Source organism: Loxodonta africana, chromosome 22 (assembly GCF_030014295.1).
Source record: "Loxodonta africana isolate mLoxAfr1 chromosome 22, mLoxAfr1.hap2, whole genome shotgun sequence".
NCBI lineage: Eukaryota > Metazoa > Chordata > Mammalia > Proboscidea > Elephantidae > Loxodonta > Loxodonta africana.
The window spans coordinates 36232848-36253728 of NC_087363.1; the positions used below are offsets into that span (position 1 = coordinate 36232848).

The 20881-nt window shown below is 48.7% G+C and overlaps 1 protein-coding gene across 8 annotated transcripts in view; it reads right to left on the reverse strand.

Annotated features, from left to right (window-relative positions):
- IQSEC1 (IQ motif and Sec7 domain ArfGEF 1) overlaps window positions 1-20881 on the reverse strand; it is a 154448-nt gene that overhangs the window by 92699 nt on the left and 40868 nt on the right. The window contains exon 1 of one of the 8 annotated variants that reach the window (XM_064274811.1): window positions 20098-20322. The exons of 6 other annotated variants lie outside the window; for them this stretch is intronic. Coding sequence is in view for 1 of the 2 variants with exons in the window: in XM_064274807.1 (XP_064130877.1) it covers window positions 221-285 (65 nt within the window). In the remaining variant the exon portion in view is untranslated. Of the gene's footprint in view, window positions 1-220; window positions 344-20097; window positions 20323-20881 lie in introns of those variants that run through there. One more of the 8 variants, XM_064274807.1, reaches the window with a different exon arrangement.

Genomic DNA, 20881 nt, shown 5'->3' on the forward strand with positions numbered 1-20881 from the left:
AACACACCACCCGGGCTTTCTCACAAGCCACAGACACACTGCCACATGTGGGGCGGCTGGGGGTGCTGCTGCCCCCGAGACCCCCTCCCGAAGCGCTAGCGGCCCCCACCCCACCTCCCGGCCCCGCCAGGCGATCCCGGTGCGCCCCCCGCCCCCCGCCGCCCTCCCGCCGCCCTCCCGCGCCCACCCGCCGCCCCTCGGCCCCGCCCGGGGCCCTTACCCGCTGTCAAGCTCCAGCTCGAGCAGGGACTGGGTCCGCTCCGAGTTGCAGTGCAGGCACCACATGGCGGCCGCAGCGGCAGCTGACGGGGGCCGGGCGCCCGGGACCCAGGCCCAGACGAGAGCCGCCGCCTCCTGCCAGCCGCGGCCGGACCCCGGGGCCGCCAAACGACCACCCGGGGACCCGACCACCCGCCACCGACCACGTCGGGTCGCCCAGCCCGGTCCCCGCCGGTTCCCCGGGTTCTCACAACTCCCGGCCCAGAGTCCGAACCCCCAGGCAGGCCGATCCCGCCCCTGAGCCCTCCGCTGCCGGCGCCGCCGCCCGGCTGGCGCAGCGCGAGGCTGGGCCGGAGGAATGTGGCCCGGGAGGGGCGGGGCCGGGGGCGGGGCTAAGTGGAGCCGGGGGAGGAGTGCGGGGGACCGGCGGCGCGCAGGGGGCGGGACCGGCGGGGCCGGGGCAGAGGGGGAGCGAAGGGGGCTGTGGTGCGCGCAGGTGGCAGGGCAGGGCGAGGGCCCGGCTGCGTGCAGGGGGCTGGACTAAGCGGAGCCACGGAAGGCAGCGCAGTGGCCGGGCTGAGCAGAGACGGCTGAGCTCAGCAGACACGCAGGTCGGGGAGCTCCGGGGGTGGTGCCGAAAGGGGCGGGCCTAGCTCAGGGGCGGGGCTTGACGGAGCCAGGCGGGCGGGGGAGGAGCGCAGGGGCAGGAATCCCTGGAGACTGCAGCCCAGCACCCGAGGCCCCCTATGGGGAGGCGGGCTCGGCACGCCCGGTCCAATATCCATGTCCCCTTCCCCAACGAGTAAGCACTGAAAACAAAACAAAACAAACAGTTGCCATGGAGTCAATTCCATGTGTGCAGAGTAGATATGAACTGCGTAGATTTTTATGAGCCTTAGTGGTGCAGTCGTTAAGCGCTCGTTTGCTAACGGGAAGGTCGGTGGTTGGAACCCAACAGCTGCTCTGGAAAAGATGTAGCTGTCTGCTTCTGTAAAGATTTACAGCCTCGGAAACCCTGTAGAGCATTCCTAGTCTGTCCGATGGTGTCCCTATGAGTCGGACTTAACTTGACAGCAAGGGAGGGACCTTTCGCAAGCAGATCACCAGGTCTTTCTTCACAGGCTCCTTGGGGGTTTGAACTGCCAACCGCTCTAGCACTTAACCATTTGTGCCAACCAGGGATGCCCTAAACACAGCAAATACAAACCCTCAAACCAGCCAACCGGAGCCCACTCTACTGGCGGCACCAACCTCACCTCTCCTGGCTTTGGCCTCAGTTTCTAGGGCTCCGATGTGCCTACCCAGAGAAGGGAGTGGGTCCCATCTTTAGGCTTTTGGGAGCTTTTTGGGAGGATCTGATGGAAGCAGCTTCTTCCTTCCCACGCTCACTCAAACTCCTGCCTTTCACTCATCCAGAGGCCCCTTTTAGACTCCCATGGCAGGCTTAAAGCAATAATAATAAACATTTTAGAGCTCTCCACTGACAACTGGTCCTCAAGGCAACATTGTGGTGTAGGTGGAGTTATTACTGGCCCCATTTTACAGTTGAGATAACTGAGGTTTGATTTAACTGACACTTCCTCAGAGAGGCCTTCCCTCACCTTCTCCCCCCTCAGGCCACTCAGCTCTCCCACCTATAAGCTCTCAAGGTTTGCCACAATTCATTTGTATGTTTACTTGTGAATTATCTGTCCCTGGGCTCCTGAAGGCAGGCAGGGGCCCAGCACCTACAGGACCCAGTCATCACTTGTGGCATGCCAAATGTGGTTGAGAGACATCATGTTGATACAGACACAATAAAAACCCCACCTGTCCAGGGTGGTCCCAACTGTAAGTCCATCTCCCAGAAGGCCTGGCAGCTGGCAGGTCTGCAGGAGGCAGGAAGTTGTGGGAAGCCTCTAATGCATCCTCTTCTGCCCTTTTGGATCTTTCATTTGGAGTGGGTGGCGCGAAGGGCCTGATGGGTGAGTATTAGCCTCAGATGAGGAAACTGGGGCAGGGGGGAGTGAAGGAAGAGGGCTGGGCTGGCTCAATTTTCAGCACCCAAAGGGTAGTCCCAGCTTAGTGTGTCAGGTGTCCCAGACAAGAGGCCGACCAGGAACCCAGCGCCCCCTCACTGCCCATTCCCACAGCCCTCCTCTTGGGTTCTGATGTTTTCTTTGCTACATTAAAAATGAGTAGAGACAAACAATGGGAGATAATATTTGCAAATCATATACGTGATAAGGGTCAGTCCCATACTATACAAGGAACTCGCATAACTCAGTAATAAAAAGACAAATAGACCAATTTTTAAAAATAGGCATTTATACAAAGAAGATCTACAAATAGCCAATACCAAACCAAATCAAACCCATTGCCGTTGAGTTGATTCCAACTCATAACGACCCTAATGGATTGAGTAGAACTGCCTCATAGAAGCAGCTGGTGGATTCCAACTGCTGACCTTTTTGTTAGCAGCTGAACTCTTAATCACTGTGCTATCAGGACTCCACAAATAGCCAATAAACTCATGCAAAGATGCTCAACAACATGAGTCATTACCAAAACCCAAAAACCAAACCTACTGCCATCAAGTAGATTCTGACTCATAGCAACCCTATAGGACAGGGCAGAACGGCCCCATAGGGTTTCCAAGGAGCAGCTGGTGGATTCAAACTGTCGACCTTTTTTGGTTAGCAGCCAATCTCTCAACCACTGCACCACCAGGGCTCCAAGGAGATGCAAATCAAAACCACAATGAGATACCACTCATATCCACTACCTACAAAGAGTTCTGGAAGGAAAACACCACTAAGACATACTGCTCAAAGTCCATGACTCCATCCTTCATCTGTCTTGGTTGGGAGTGGATAGGATTGATGTTGTCCAGTGGTGGGAAGCCTGGAAAACTCCCAGCCCTGCCTGAAACTGCCCTCTAAAAATAGGCTGCAATAAATGCAGCCAAGAGAATTCCCCTGGCCAGCTGCTTGAGCTCTCCACACACAGGCTCCGACAGCCTTACACCCGGCTTCTCCAAGAATTCCAAAAACTTGTCCAGGCACAGGGCCTCTGCCGCCCGCCAGGATGGTCCTGGCGACATAGCTTCGGCTGGGATTTAGAAGAAGGGGGTTGAATTTCCCTGTTAGCATTTGGAATACCAGAGGATAGAGTCCCTGGAAACCAAATGTCTCTTAATTCTCTCATTTTATCTTCCTGCAAAGTGTACCTCTTGCTTCTAGTCTCATGGCAAAGGAGGCAGTTGTTCATGGAGGCAATTAGCCACACATTCCATGTCCTCCTCCTATTCCTGACTCTTCTTCCTCTGTTGTTCCAGGTGAAATAGAAATCAACTGTTGTGCCTTGGATGACTGCTTGCAAGCTTTTTAAGACCCCAGGAACTACACAACAAACTAAGAGATAGAACAGAAGCACTAAACACGTTATTAGGCCACTTAACTGGGATGTCCCATGAAACCATGACCCTAAACCTCCAAACCAAGAAACCAAATCCTATGAGGTGTTTAGTTGTGCATAAGAAACCTCAGCAGCTACTCTTTTTTTTTTTTTTTGTCATTGTTGTAAATATATCTATCACAGAACTTTTGCCAATTCAACTTTTTACAGGTATACAACTTACTGACAATAATTACAATAATCAGCTGTGCAGCCCTACCCTTAATCAACCCTTCCTCCCACCCCAGTAGCCACTAATAAACTTTGGCTTCTGTATGTTTGCCTTTTGTATTGTTATACAAGTGAGGTCATACAATATTTATCCTCTTGTGACACTCAACATAATGTCTTCAAGCTCCATACATATTGTAGCATGTTTCAAGACTTCATTTCTCCTACTGGTTGAGTTGTATTCCATTGTATGTATGTACCACATTTTGTTCATCCTTTCATCTGTGGATGGGCATTTAGGCTGTTTCTACCTTTTGGCTACTGTGAATAGTGCTGCAATGAACACTGGTGTACAAGTCTCTTTTTGAGTCTCTGCTTTCAAGTCTTTTGGGTATATGCCTAGAAATGGAATATAGACTATTTCTTAAAGGAGACCCAAGAAATGGGTAGCAATGATTTTCTCTGGGAAAGAAAACTGGGGCTCCAGGAATTCCTGAAGACACGGCTCTGTCCTTGAAGCTTAAGGTCTAGTTAGGACAGGGGTGGGAGGAGAAAGGGGGAGTTTTCATTCTTTGCCCTTTTGCAATTTTCAAACTTTTTAACAAATGTTTATTAGATCTTTAAAAAAAAGCCCAGTGAAATAAAGACATAAATAAAAGATATGGTTATCCAAGGGACCGGGAGGTCTTCTAGCATCTTCTAGTAGGCTCTGAAGCCCACCAGGGCCAGTCCACAAAGACGCCAAATTCTGGATAATGTTAAGGCAGAATCCCAGGCCACTCCAGGGTCATCGTCTTTTGAACAAATTGTATCTTACTGACAGCCATAAGAATCAACTAGGGTTGATAGCCCATCCTGAGCCTCCAGCTCAGTGTCCGTTAATCAGTGGCGTGTTGCTATTCAAAATAATGAAATTAGCAACCCCACAACACAGCCAGAATGCTGGGTCTAGGAGGAAGCTACGTGATCATCCCTCTAGCCAACTCTTCATTTTACAGATGGGGAAAGTGAGGCCCAGAGAGAGAAAGGGACATGCCTCAGGTCATGTGGACAGGTACTAGAGAGACTGACCCTGGCTTCAGGCTTCCTGCCTCCCAGGCCACCAGTACCACAACACCATGCTGGCACATTTGGGGACTTAAACAGTGTAGCATATAGTCTGGGGCAGGTGAATATTAAGGACTATAATTTTAACCCAAATAATGAAATGGAACTTATTCCTATGACCGTTATATGCAGTAAAAACTAGACTCTTGTACAGCGACACCTTGCGGAAGGTAGTCAATCCCCAAGAAGGGAAACTTTCCCGGATAAATAAAGCTGCTCCTATTAAGTGCCAACTTTTTTTTTTTTTAATTTCACCCATTTTTAATTAGAAGCCACTTGCCAATTATGGACTTCCTTAATCTTCCTAAAGAACTCTTAATTGTGCTCATGCAGAACCTGTACGCAGACCAAGAGGCAGTCAGTCGTCAAACAGAACAAGGGGATACGGCGTGTTTTAAAATCAGGAAAGGTGTTTATGAGGGTTGTATCCTTTCACTACATTTAGGCAATCTGTATGGTGAGCAAATAATACGAGAAACTGAACTACATGAAGAATGCGGCATCAGGATTGGAGGAAGACTCATTGACAACCTATGATATGCAGATGACAGGACCTTGCTTGCTGAAAGTGAAAAGGACTTGAAGCACTTACTGATGAAGACCAAAGACTACAGCTTTCAGTATGGATTACACCTCAACATAAAGAAAACAAGAATCTTCACAACTGGACAAATAAACATCATCATGAGAAACAAAGAAAAGATTAAAATTGTCAAGGATTTCATTTTACTTGGATCCACAATCAACGCCCATGGAAGAAGTAGTCAAGAAATCAGATGACATTGGGCAAATCTGCTACAAAAGGCCTCTTTAAAGTGTTAAAAAGCAAAGATGTCATTTGGAGGGCTAAGGTGTGCGTGACCCAAGCCATCGTGTTTTCAATCACCTCATACATATGTATAAGCTGGACAATGAATAAGGAAGACTGAAGAAGAACTGATGTCTTTGAATTGTGTTGGTGAATACTGAACATACCATGGACTGCCAGAAGAAGGAACAAATCTCTTAGATGTAGTACACCCAGAATGCTCCTTAGAAGCTAGGACGGTGAGACTTCGACTCACTTGCTTTGGATATGTTATCAGGAGTGACCAGTCCCTGGAGAAAGACATCATGCTTGGCAGAATAGAAGGTCAGCAAAAAAGGGGAAGACCCTCAATGAGATGGTTTGACACAGTGGCTGCAACAGTGGGGTCAAACGTAGCAAAGATTGTGAGGATGGTACAGGACTGGCCAGTATTTCATTCTGTTGTACATAGGGTCACTATGAGTTGGAACCTACTTGATGGCACCTAACAACAATCTTACTAAACAAAGCAAACTAAATGACCTTGGAATAACTTATTTCAGGAGGCTGGGCTCACCTTGGAGTCCCTGGGTAGTGCAAATGGTTAACATGTTCAGCTGCTAACCGAAAGGTTGGAGGTTTAAGTCCACCTAGAGGTGCCTCAGAAGAAAAGCCTGGTGATCTACTTCAAAAAAATCAGCCACTGAAAACCTTATGAAGTACAGTTCTACTGTGACAAACATGGAACTGACTTGATGGCAAGTTTTTTTTTTTTTTTGGCAGGGGACAGGGAGTGGATCACCCTGAGGTAATGTAGGGTTGTTTGCCCCTGTTCTAGAAGGCCTCAGGCAGCTGACCCTGATTTTCCTACGTGGCTAGACAAAACGTATGGGCTCACATATCCATCCCCATGCTGCCTACCCGCTCAGGCTCAATCTTGGTTACAATCCAGCCCCAGCCTGTCTTTCTGACCTCACTCCCAGCTACCCTCCCTAGAACACAGCTACTCCCAGAATGCACCACACACTTTCACATTCCAGTGCCTTTGCTTATGCTGCTCCCACTTCCTGGGTTGCCCTCCTTATCTGCTGGGCAAACTCCTACTAAACTTTCAAGACCCAGCTCAAATTTTACCTCCTTTTTGAAGTCTTCCCTGACACCCCCATCCCCAGGCCAAATGAGCAGCCCCTCACCTAGACTGTGGCACCTCAAGGACAGAAACAATGGTTCATCCATCCATTCTCCCAGTGGCAGGGTGCATAAGCTGCCACTGCTCTGAATAACTGGCCTGGTCCCAAACACCCGTCACGGCACCAGGGAATTTCAGTCCCAACCACAAAAACCTCAGTGAGACTTGGGTTGGCTAAGACCTGGTCCTTGACAGTGAGATAAAGCAGCCTTAATGTTAGAATATCCTAGAACTTTAGAGAACAAAGGAGCCGTCATGGCCCAGTGCTGCCCACCCATTGTTCAGATGAAGAATCTGAGGCTTAGAGAGAGGTGAGCCATTCCCCCAAGTCATGCTGGGCATGGACAAGAACTGGTCATCTGACTTCCTTCCACAGCTCCATCCCCACTGTGATGACAAAAGAAACCACAGGGTTTGAGATGTTAGGAGGCTCTGTTTGTTTTCCTGTGGTCTTTAAATGAGTGATAAAAATTAAACAGTTTTTATTATTCCGATAGTTGACAAATGGAATAACATAGGCCGTGAGGATATTTAGGAAAGACCCTGAGGGAGGGGTTGCTATAACAGAACCATATATTTAGGACACAGGGTCAGATGCCAGGAGCATTGAAAAGCCTAGCACGGGATAGGTGCTCAGTGCCTGAGTATGAATAAAACAGCCCAGAATAGTCATCACCTCTGAGAAGCCCTCCCAGCCTGGATCCCCAGATTACTCCATGTTTCTAGGTCCAGGTGCTCACTGCACCCCTGCCACACAGTGAGTGTGTGTTTGCTGTAAAAGTAAATAAAGGTGGAGGTGATGGCCACCAGGTGCCTCTCCAGCCTGGCCACCATAGGGCATAGCCCGTCCCTCCTGGGCCCCCTGCTGGGATGGGCAGGATGAGCTGGACTGCCTGTTCTGGAGTCCAGGGGCAGGGCCTGTGGAGAGCAGACCTGTGCTTTCTGAAGTGTGGCTACTTGAGTTATGTGTAAAAAAAAAATCAAATCCGTTGCTGTAGAGTTGATTCCGACTCATAGTGACCCTGTAGTACACAGTAGAACTTCCCCACAGGGTTTCCTAAGAGCAGCTGGTGGATTCGAATTGCTGATCTTTTGGTTAGTAGCTAAGCTCTTAACCACTACGCCACCACGGCTCCCAAGAGGGGCTAACAGGTGTTAAACGAACAAGCACCCTTTCCAGCCAGAAGCTGCACACGTGGTGGGAAGGCGCATGGTTTGGGGCATCCAATCCCAGCTCCACCGCGTGCTGGTTGTGAAATCTGGGATGAGTGATTCTGTCTCTCTGAGCCTCCTTTCCCACCTCCTTGCCTCTTCTCACCACTTCCCTAAGCCTGAGGACTGTTACTTCACAGCCATGGCCACTTTTCTTGGAGCATGCACTGTGGGCGAGGCACTTTACAGATGTGACCACATTTACTCCTTAACCACCCTCTATTGTACGGATAAGCTGAGGCTCAGAGAGGTGGAGTAACTTATCTAAGCCACACAGCTGACTGATCGGGGATTTGAGCCCAGGTCCACTGGCCCTCAAACCATGAACTTAACCTTGAAGCTAGTTCCTGCCTCCCCATGCACGAGGTGCTTATTAAATGCAGGTTCTGCGCTCAGTGCTTTATATGCGTCATCTCATTTATGTCTTCCAGTGACCCTCTGATGTAGGTGCTATTACCATTGTCATCCTCTTATCATCCAGAAAAAGAAATCGAGGCTCAGAAAGGTTAAGAAATTTGCTGTAAGTGCAGAATTTGAACTTGGGCTGCCAGAGCCCCAAGTCTGTGCTTCTAACACTTTTCCATTCAGCCTTCAAACTCCAGCTCCAAAACCACCCCTGCAGGAGACAGTCTCCCCTCTTGGCTGATAATGTGATCAGCAAACGCAAAAACAAACCCCCAACGGGCTGTCCAGTCAGACTCCTGGCTCTATGCTTTTAGTGGCTATGTGACTTCAGGCAAGTGGCTTCGCCTCTCTGAGCCACAGTTTCCTCCTCTATAAAGCAGAAACAGATAATAAGGCACACCTCTGAGGTTGCTGTAGAGAATGAAGTGAGATATCCAGGGCCGAGCTCTTAATGCCTGCTCTGCCACCACTGCCCACACTTAGCCTGCTCCCAGGATCCCAATCCCAAATTCCAATTTCCTTTGCTCTACTCACTTCATGGGTATGTCCCAGAAGTCCAGATGAGGATCAAAGGGGTAGGCGGTTCTTGCCTTCTTCCCATCTCCCTGTACCTCCTCACTTCTCTCTCAATAACCACAACCGGGTGGCGCCTCCACCTCTTCAGCCAACACTGAGCTAGCCCCTGGGTGTGAGCCCCACCAGAAGCGGGGGGCCGGGGAGGAAGGAAGTTCTGCAGTTCCTAGATCCATGCCCCCCACCTATGATTTGGGAGGGAGACAGACCCCACACATGGAGAGCTCTAAGATAAGGCACACGCAGACGGGGGACATGCTGCTCACTGCCACTTCCCCCCAGGACGCTTCCACTCCAGGGACAGGGAACGACGTGGGCAGAGGCTTGGTGAGCCTGGGGAAACATAATTGTGGTTCTCCATGTAAAGCACACACCATTCTATTTCACTGAATTCCCCTTAAGCCCATCTCACCATCTGCAATTACCTTGCTTAATTACCTGTTTACTTGTTTACTGTCTGTCTCCCCCACCAGAACGAGGACCCTTGGAGCAGAGACTCTGGTTCACCTCTGCATCCCCAGCATCACATGACACCTGGTCCGCAGTAGGTGCTCGATACACGTCTGACAAATTAATGCATCTTGTTGACCTGGAGAATCGCTGTGGTTCAAGGACAGCCATAGGGTGGAATGGCAGGCGCCCTTCTGGCCCTCTCCACTCTCGTTCTTGCCTTTCTCAGTCTAAGCCACCTGCTCTCACGCCCATCCCTCCTTACACCATAGGTACATTTTCGAAGGCCAGGTGAAAACTGTTTTTCAAAAACTCCTATTCTCATTTCCGGTGTGCTGGGAGAACCCAGTTTTTAAAGGAGCCTGTCCACTAAAAACCTTATAAAAAAGGGGGGAGCCTCCCTCTGGCAAAACAAATCATCATCCTTGACATACTGGGGTTTCTTTCCTAGTAGCTTGCCTAAAGCGAGGCCCATCTGCGTTATGTTGTGCTCGGCACCTCTGAAGTTGGTGGAGAGATCGGGAAGAGCTAGAAAAGACAGAGAAAGCTGCAAGGGCTGGCTCTCTGCGGAACGCCCAATCTGGACATCACTGACTCAGACGCCTGGTAAGGCTGGCGGCAAGGCAGGGCTGGCCACACTGTAGGTAATTGTTGGGGAAGTCCTTTGCTTACCCTTAAGTAGTGCGTTCACACCGAAGTATGGCTACCGAGGAAGTGCCAAGCCCAGGCCCTGGTGGCCACTTTAATGAATACGTATGTTCACTTATAACAAGTGCTGAGGCTGGCTGTGCTGAAAATGGATACCACTAAGTGCTCCTAAGACAACAGCTTCTCTGGAGAGGGTTGAACACTCCCCTCTGCAATCTTCTTTGTGTTATTGATTTAAACAATACCTTCTTTTGTCCCAGTGGGAGAAAGTCTTCAGCCAGGTTGACCCAACTCTGCCAACTGGAAATTAATAGAGGCGGGAAGTGTGTGACGTCTGATTATTTGAATAAATTTATAACCAACTTGCTTACTTTGAACACATTATCAGGAAAGACCAATTGCTAGGAAAGGACATCACATTTGGCAACGCAGGCAGGCGGGGAAACCCTCTATGAGACTGCTTGACAAAATAACCACAGCAACGGACTCAAACATACCAACAACTGTGAGGACGGTGCAGGACCAGGCAACGTTTCATTCTGTTATACATAAGGTCAGAGTGGACTCGACACAACTGAAGCCTGTGCACTGCTGAACGCGTCCATCTCTACCCATTATGTGTCAGGCACTGACCAGGTGTCATAGAGGATGCCAGGATGAGTTAGATGTGGGCCCTGCACTCGGGAACAGGGGCAAGGTAAGCACAGTGCTTACTTTGCTTACCAGATCATCTGTAGTGATCAATTTCACATGGGTCTCACCACATCAAAGAATCACTGTGGTTCAAGGACAGCCATAGGGTGGAACGGCAGGCATTCCCTCCCACAAAGATGTGGTGAAACCCATGTGAAATTGTTCACTACGGGTTAGTAATAAGCACAGGTAAATCTGTGCTTACCTTGCTTACTGGGTCATCTGCCCCTATCAGGGATTGTAAATTTGAAAAGAGGCTTTGGTTCTGTAGGAAGGTGCTGTGGGGTTGGAGAGAGACAGATGCCAGCCATCCCTCGAAGTAGGATCTTTGATGTGGTGAAAATGTGAAACTGTTCATTATAGAGGATCTCGTAAGCAAAGTAAGTAAGCACCGTGCTTACCTTACCTTTTGGATAACCTGCCCCTGTTCCGGAAGATTGGCTGGATGAGGGGAATGGAGGGATAAACTGATATCCCAGTTCATCATGAGCCCCTGAAGTCCAGAGAGGGTGAATAACGTGCCCAAAGACACACAACCTATAAATGATGGGGCCAGGACTTGAATTCAGGTAGGCCGACACTCAGATTGTATGTATGTCCTTATGCATGAATGTCACTGATGGTGTGTTCTTTCTACTATGGTGTGTTCTCAGAGTGTGGTCCCTGGACGAGCAGCAGCAGTAGCAGTACACTCAGCTAGGAACTCACTAGAAATGCAAATTCTCTTCCTCCCGGAGATTCTAATGCACACTGCAGTTTGAGAAGCTCTGCACTACACTAAAGCCATTAAAGTGAGCCATCAGCGCAATCACAGGAACAACCTGGCATATAGGCAGGGACGACTGCTATGGGGGGGGCAACCATTCAGGGAAGGCTTCCTGGAGGAGGTGATGCTGTGCTGGGGTTTGTGGTATGAATGGGAATTCACTGGGTGGTGGCCTAGGATGAGAAGGGCATTCCAGGTACAAGGAACAGCATAGACAGAGGCTTGGTGGTTCTGCATGTAAATGGAGCAGGAAGTGCTGGGTAGGTGGGTATGAGAAATGAGGCAAAGAGGATCCAGCAGGGGGTGAAAACCTGCCGAAGCGGTCTGGTTTTTACACCCCACGCTAGTTTTCCCAACCACCATATACCTCCTGCTTGCCAATTACTTAACATGATTCTTTAAATCAGAGAAACTTTATATCTGCTCCATAAATGGAAAACCAGCATCACTGAGCATAAATTGAATTTTCCCATAAAAATAAATCAATGAAAGCAAAAACGATGTTATAAAAGCTTGCTTGGATCTCATCATCAGCAGAGGGTCTGTGCTTGAGGTCTGCTCTATCTTTGTTAAAGCAGGTATTTATAAAAGTAGAGAATCCATATTTCAGAAGGAAGCCATAAAACAGAAGTGTGCTTTTAATATCCTGGTAAATGATAAGATATAAGATATGCTGTTAAGTGAGAAGGGCAAGGTAAAGAATGCTGTATTTGGGTAAAATAAGAAGGGTGGAAAGACACACACAAGCACACACACACTTACATGCACACATGCTGATATTTGCATAAACACTCTCTGGACAGTGGTTACCTCTGGGGCGGTGACCTGGGACAGGGATAGGAAGCAACTCACTTTCATTGTGCACTCTTTCATATCTTTTAAATGTTGACCCATGTCACTACATTACTATAAACAAATATAATTAAGCATTTTGTAAGTGACAAAGAGATATTGCAGTGCAGTGAATTATTTAATGTGGCCCTTCTAGCCATGGTCTTTGTGATTCACACACTATGATTGGGTGGGACTGTGCAAATAACGTAATTGTAGCCCACCAAAGGGACTGGTCAGTTCTGCCATCCTGCTGGGCTTGAAGGGGAGCCAGTTCCAGAGCAGGGGAAGACTCCACCACAACCAAGGAAGGAGAGCCACCAATGCAGCGTGTCCTTTGAACCTGGGATCTCTGTGCTGAGAGAAACTCCTGGAACCAGGAGATGGAGAGAGACAGAGAGAGCTGTAACACTGAAGACGTGAAAAGTGTGGCAGAGGTATGGCGGCAAGAGAGACTGGCAAAAGATGGTGTGGGGTGCTTCCTGCCCCATGGAGCAAGAAAGCTGAGTGCCTTTGGGCAGAAGGCTTCCTGGTGAAGCAGGGTGCCTACCGGTACTTGGCGGAGCTAGGTTTCCCAACTACGGAGCTACAGCTGAGCGCCTTCAGGCCAAAGCTTACTGGCCAAGTGGGGTGCCTTGGGGTACTTATTGGCAGAGCTAAAAGAGTTTTGTGACACTTGCCCAAGCCGGCCAGAGATCGGTGGCCAGGGAGAGGCTCAACTGAAAATAGCCTGTCCTGATGGAAGAACTGTATCCTGAGTGTTCCTGAGACTGAATTGTAACCTGTTACTTCCCTAATAGACCCATAATTGTGGGTATTGTCTGACTTTTGTGTCGCCACTGCGATGAATTACAGAACACAGCAGAGAAGTAGAGAGTGTTGTGGGACAGACGGTTGGTGTCAGAATTGGTAAAGATGCAGAGAGAGGAGGCATGTCTGATCTCCACCTCATAGGAATTAACCTTGGACTGTTGATCTTGATTCTCCTTCCCCCTTGTGAAGTTAGAGGAGGTCAGACGCCACCCCCACAAAGCTTTTACAGACATTGAAGACATGTTAACATCAACTGACACTCTCCTTGATGTGCTCGAAGGACTGAAAGAGACTTGGAAGGGGAACAGCTTCCTCCCAGGTTCTGGTTACTGAAGGTTGCATCTGCAGCTCACCTGAAATCATTTCATGCCCACCCTGGCCCAGACCTCCATGTGCAGAAGCCCTGCAGTGGAAGGTAACAGGAATCTGAGGATGCATCTTGCAACAAGAAATAGCATACCCACCTAAGGCTGGGAAGTCTGCCTCGTGCCAAGGGGAGCCCAGGGGAGGCCTCAGGATCCTATTATCTCTTCTTGGGGACAGAATGTGACTGCTGACCCCCTTCGTGGTTCTTCTATGTGAAGAGAGAAGGGAGGACCTCACATCCCAGGGAGCGCCTCCTGCACCCAAGGCTTTACCTGTGCTATTTCATGTAATCCTCCCCGCACCCCTTTAGGTAGACCCCATTATCTAATTCATAAGGAAACTAAGGCATGGAGTGGTTAAATGACTTGTCTCGAAGTCACTCAGATGATCAGTGGCAGACCTGAGACTTGAACCTGTGGGCCTAGGCGCTACTGAAACAGATTAGGAGCCTCTGAGCCAAGGTGGCCTTTGGGCTGTAAGAGAACCTGACTCCATGAAATAATGGAGCTGAACTTTGAAACTTGAGACCCAGACAGGGCCACTCAGGGCTCTTGGAGGATCTACAACAAACATCCCTACATAATACAGTCTGCAGAGGATTTGGTCTCTCTAGCAATTGCCATAAATGACTATAATTTATGTGTTAATAGCAACGATATCAAGGTTTGGAACCCCCTGGGATGTTAGAAACACAATTTGTAATTATAAGCACGCAACGATTTGTTCAACATGTCATCTACGTCTGCTGTAATTACTACCCTGGTTAAGAGTAATTCCACGTCCAATACATCAACCACGCATGTGGATGGAAAAGCCAGGCACGGGGTCCTGGGGTTGGGCCATGGTTGTTTTACGGTCTTCCTCGAGGCCATTTCCTCTTCTAAGAGCCTTCCATTTCCTCTTGCACTGGGCCTCTTCCAAGGGACCTGGTGGGCGTCTCATTGCGCCCAGCCCTGCCAAGTAGGGACAAGTAGACGCTCCTTCCTGAAGATGCACTGTGAGCAGTGTGACCACAAGCCTTCAAACCACTGGGTGCCGAGTGTATCCTGGCCCCTGCCCTCAGGGGTGGCCCTGTTCCCAACCTGCTTCATAGACTTCCTGGACAGTCTAGGACAAGGTCTAGGGACAACGGCCACCTTACAGTCAATTCCCTCTTGCTTTAGTCAGCAGACTTGGCTTATGTTGCTTGCAAACAAGGGGCCTAGTTCCTGCTCTTTTGTTTCCCTTAGAGACTACCATGGATCCAGGACAGTCCTTGGACTAGAACTAGTAGCAGCTACCATTTCCCAAGCCCCAATTCTGTGCTAGGCACTCCACTGGGGGCTCTGTGGCCCATACAACCAGAGACGCAGCATGTCCTCATTTATAGGAGAGACGGAGGCTCAGGAGGGCCAAACCACTCACCCAGGATCACACAACCAGAAAGTGGTGGAGCTGCTGGCCACAGAACTCCATCTTACGCAGAGTGAGAACAGGTGGGCAGGCTCAGAGGCCACATGGCAGACGCGTGACAGCACGGAGCCACCTGCCTAGAGCTGTGCGCCTTGATGAGGACCTTTCAGTGGCTCCCTGTGCCACCAACCAGGTATTGTCCCCAAGACTTTTCAGACTGCAACTAAGGGAAAATAAAACCTAATACGTCTGAGTGCTTAACATATATAATCTCAGTTAATCCTCACCCTGACCCTGGGAGGTAGATAGTAATATCCCCATTTAACAGATGAGACAATGGAGGCATAGAGAGGTTAATTCACTTGTCCAAGGTCACACAGCTGGTAAGGGACACAGCGGAACAGGGAACCCAGGCAGCTTGGCTCTAGAGGGGAAAGCTGGAAATATAGACACCCAGAGCTGCTGGGACTGTGGTGGCCTTGTGGGCAAAGCTGGTTTGGGAGAATGACAAGAATATGTCAGGAAAAACAGAGACGAGATAGGAATACAGAAAGCAAGCCCTTGTGGCATTCAAATTCCTGGAGCCCAGCTATACCCCTGCCCTTTCTGTACTTTTATCCCCTCTTTCTCCAAGCTGGTTTCAGTTGAGTTTCTGTCACATGCGATCTGCCCTGACTGATATACAATCCAAGCTCTGGCCCACACCTGCTGAACAAACGAGGCCCCATATCAGCCACTCCAAGGACAGCACCCTGGGAGGGGGACTCCAGGACCAGTTACACCTGGGTTTGAATCCTGGATTTGCCACTTACTAGCTGTGTAGCCTTGGGCAAGCCGCTGAACCTTTCTGAACCCTAGGTTCCTTCCTTATAGAATGAAGATGATAATAACATCTACCTCATAGGGCTAAATACTTGATGAAGTTAGCGATATAAGGTGTCATGCACTGTGTATGGTATTGCATTTAAAAGTGGCGGATAGTATATGTGTATATGCATTTGCTTGTGTATGCATGAAACTGTCGGGAATAAGACACAAGAAACTGATAACATAGAAGCCTCTGGGCGGGAAGAACTAGGCAGCTGGGAGACCGAGAGAAGTAGGAGCAGAGGAAGGGCATGGGGAAGGCTTTCCACCATATTCCCTTTTGTACCTTTTGAATAGCAAGCCATATAAACAATTATTTACATTATAAATAACAATACAAATAGAAAAATATATATATAAAAGAATTAGCTATCAACTCTCTCTCTTCTTCTCCATATATACATGCTAAAGCCAGGCATGGAAGGGGCCACAAGCGCTGACAAAGGAGAAAACTGGAAGGGCTGGCCTTGGAAGGTCAGTATCCAACCCTCACGGCAGGTGGACACACACCACCTGGCCATGTCGCTGCAGCTGCAACTTCATTGAAGTCTAGAATCTAATGCGATTAGAAGCCAGGTAAGGCTGCATTCAAGGTCAGCCTTCATCCTATTTCCCTTCTGGCATTCCAAGGAGGGCTGCTGCTGCCTATTCCACAGATGAGGAGACTGAGGCTCCAGGCCAGAGGCTTCAAATGAGGTTTTCAGGCCAGCTCTGGGCCACAGATGGGTTCTATTTGGCCTGCACTGGATTTTGGGCTTTTTATGAAAACTGGGTGCTCTACCACATTGGGCCTATATTTCTGCCTGGCCATCAGGGCTAATGCTGAGTCGCTGGGCCTTTGAGCAGGTGAAGCACTGTTTTGCCACAATCCCCACTGTTCCTATTTGGGCCTATATATTCATATTAGTTGTTCTTTAGCATTTATCAAAGGATTCGTTTTTTTTTTTTTGAACATTTAAATTTGGTAAACACATTACTTTTATTTTAGTCACAGTTTTCTTTTCTTGTTTTGATCTGCTATTTGCCTTGCCAACCCAGATCCAACTGTCTTCAAAGATTTCTTTAGCCATCACTTAAAAAAATCAGCTCTCTTCAATTGGTATAATAAAATCTATTAGGAGAATGAACACCAAAGACACAAGGCAATTACAAGCCCGAAAGACAGAAACAGCCACATAAACCAGAGACTACATCAGCCTGAGACCAGAAGAAGTAGATGGTGCCTGGCTACAACAGATGACTGCCTTGACAGGGAACACAACAGAGAACCCCTGAGGGAGTAGGAAAGCAGTGGGATGCAGACCCCAAATTCTCATAAAAAGACCAGACCTAATGGTCTGACTGAGACTAGAAGGACCCCAGTGGTCGTGGCCCCCAGACCTTCTGTTAGCCCAAGACAAGAACCATTCCCAAAGCCAACTCTTCAGACAGGGATTGGACTGGACCATGGGATAGAAAATGATAATGGTGAAGAATGAGCTTCTTGGATCAAGTAGACTCATGAGACTATGTTGGCATCTCTTGTCTGGAGGGGAGATAAGAGGGCAGAGGGGGTCAGAAGCTGGCCAAATGGACACAGAAAGAGAGAGCAGAGGGAAGGAGTATGCTGGATCATTAGGGGGAGAGCAATTTGGAGTATATAGCAAGGTGTATATAAATTTTTGTAAGAGGCTGACTTGATTTGTAAACTTTCACTTAAAGCACAATAAAAATTTTAAATAAATTATTTAAACACACACACAAAAAAATCAGCTCTCTTTTCTTTGAATAATTCTGCAACCTGGAGAATTAAAACAATATTGTCTAGTTGTATTGTTGGCTCATATGCAGTGTTCAGAAAGCAAAATCATTTTCATGTGACTGATTAGGCTTTGTAGCACGGTCCCCATGAACACATGCTCTTTAAAGAGAAGTGGTAATTGCATCTGTTGTTCTTTCCTGTTCTTTGTAATACAGAATGAAATATAGAAAGAAGTACCCAAACCCGACTCATAGCAACCCTGTAGGACACAGTAGAACTGCCCAATAGGGCTTCCAATGAGCGGCTAGTAGATTGAAACTGAGGACCTTCGGTTAGCAGCTGAATGCTTAACCACTGTGTCACTAGGGCTCCAGGAGGAAGTACCAAAAAAACTAACAAACAAAAAAACTCAAACCTGCTGACTCATACTGACCCTACAGGACAGAGTAGAACTGCCCCACAGAGTTTCCAAGGAGGAAGTACACAGGATATAAATTACTAAAATTCCATACACCTTAAAAAATGCTTCTCATATCCAAAAGATTTTTATTATTTTTGTTGAATACCACAGTTTAGGAAAAGAAACTATAAATTCAAAGCACTCTTTAAATACAGGCCGGTGGTTCTATATTAAACCACCTGGTTGATGCTGTTGGTGGGAGAATTTTCCTCCTCATCACTTCACTTCCTCAGCTTCCTCTCAGCTATGTGAGGATAAGAACCAAACTTTTTGGTCTCAGAATCCCTTTACACTCTTAAAAATTACTGAGAATCACGTAAAAAGACCAGACTTAATGGTCTGCGTGAATCTAGAGGAACCCCAGAGGTTATGGTCCCCAGACCCTCTGTTAGCCCAAGACTAGAAACATTCCCAAAGCCAACTCTTCAGACAGGGATTGGACTGGAATATAAAATAGAAAATGATACTGGTGAGGAGTGAGCCTCTTGGCTCAAGTAGACACATGAGACTATGTGGGCAACTCCTACCTGGAGGGGAGATGAGAAGGCAGAGGGGGACAGAAGCTGGCTAAATGGACACAGGAATACAGGGTGGAGAGAAAAAGCGTGCTGTCTCGTTAGGGGGAGAGCAGCTAGGAGTACACAGCAAGGTGTGTATAACTTTTTATATGAGAGACTGACTTGATTTGTAAACTTTCATTTAAAGCACAATGAATTTACAAAAAATTATTGAGAATCTTAAAATTGTTTATGGGAGTTATGTCTACCAGTGTTTACTGTATTTTTACAATTATTATAATGCAAAAATACACGAGCACCATCATTCCATTGGCCAGTTCATCATGTAGCCTCTGGAAAACTCCACTGTATACTTGTGAAAGAATGAGAGTGAAAAAGGGAAATAACAACTGATGATAGGAGGATGATTAAATAGTTTTGACCCCTGATCTCAAAATTCCCCAGAACACACTTTTGAGAAATGTTACTACTGAAGAAAAAATGTTCTTGCCCCTAACCAGTCCCAAGCATTCATGGCATTTGCCTGACTCCTGTGGACATTCGAGTCTAATAACTCCTTTTTAGAAAGGGGGATAGAGGAACACATGCTAGGTCCGGAGGATTAAAACCAATCCAGTGCCCCCTGCCTAGTGCTGGTCCCTGGGGCAACGCCCTCTGCTGGGCACCGTGGTTTCCAGCCCTTCCATAAGTCAGGAAGGAGCCGCCAGCCTGTAGGCAGAGGCTGTCGTCAGTCACCTCAGAGGACTGGAAATAACAACAGCAGCAACAACAGCCTCACTTGCTGCATGCCCACTATGTGACAGGCGCCTGCTAGATGTAAAAAAAAAAAAAAAAAAGAGGAAACTAAGGATCGGTGTGAGGTCGCCAGTCCAAATGCTCTCCGCTTGCAAGAGACACTGCTGGGATTTTAGACCACGTCTCCCTGATTCTGAAGATGCAGACCACGGGCATCAGCCTCCACCATGTGGGGGCAGCCTGCCCTCTCTGGGGTGCTTGTGACGAGATAGAGGGCAGAGCGAGATAGAGGGCAGAGCGCCAACATTCACTGGGCGCTGGGCTTTATGCACATGAACGTGTTAAGCCCCACCCATCCTGTGGGGCAGGGACTTCATCATCACCATTTCACCCGCCAATGGCTGCACCTCCGAGGTCTGACTCCTGGTGCTCGGACTCCAGCGCCCAAGCCCTTATCCCTGCTGAGGGTTTCTCCCAGCTGTCCCCAGGTTGGCTTGGTGGCAAATTTAGATCGGCTTAAAAAGATTTTTTAAAAAGACGGCTACGGGGAACAGCTGGCGGAATGGTCCCTGAAAGGGATGAAAGAGGAGTGGAGACAACTGTGGGGTTGGAGCCACCGCACCAGCAGCCTGGGCGGCGGCTCAGGTGAGGATAAGGGGCTGGCGGGGTCTAGTTGACCAGGACAGCCCCTTGCCCCACCTCTCCCTGGGGCTGGTTACCTCTTGTCCGTCGCACCCTCCACTGCTTGGGACTGGCGCCATCTATCGTTCCACCGGAGAAATGCAGCCTGGCCCTCCCCAGGCAGAGACAGAGTGCACAGGACCCCAGGGTGCCCCAGCCCTTGGGGCAGGGTAGCTATGGACAGGGCAGCTAGGCTGGTTTCTGGACTCTTACCCTGAGCTTCCTCATACAACGCTCCTCTGTCCTCCCTGCACAACGTAGAGACACCTCTCCACTACCCTCCTTGTACAGCAGGATGGCAGCTAGCTCATGAAGCAGAGCCAGGATCAAATCAATTTCACTGACATTTCAATCTAACAATGACACTGCCCTGCTTCAAACCCTGGCTCCCCACCACTCAAAGAATAAACTCCACAAGCCCAGCGGCATTCGGCCTCTGCCTGTCTCTTTACCCTTCCCCGCTCCTTTCCATCCATCATACCCACACCAAGTTGGCTCCCACCCCTGGGCCTTCGTACATGCTGTTCTCTTGGCCTGGTTACACACTTATGTCTCTCCTCATCTTCATGCCTCAGCTCCTTCAGCAAGCCCTACGTGACCTTCTTCCTCACAGGCCCCACTGAGGTCTTCCTCTCAGCCTCTGGTTGATGCTGTTAGTGGGGGCACTTCCCTCTTCCTCACATCCTCACTCCCACAGCTTCACTTCCTCACTTCTTCAGCTTTCTCACAGCTCTGTGAGGCTAAGAGCCATGTCTGTTGGACTCCCCACTTCCTCTAGCCCCAACACAGTGCCTGGCACATACTAGGCACTCAAGAAACATT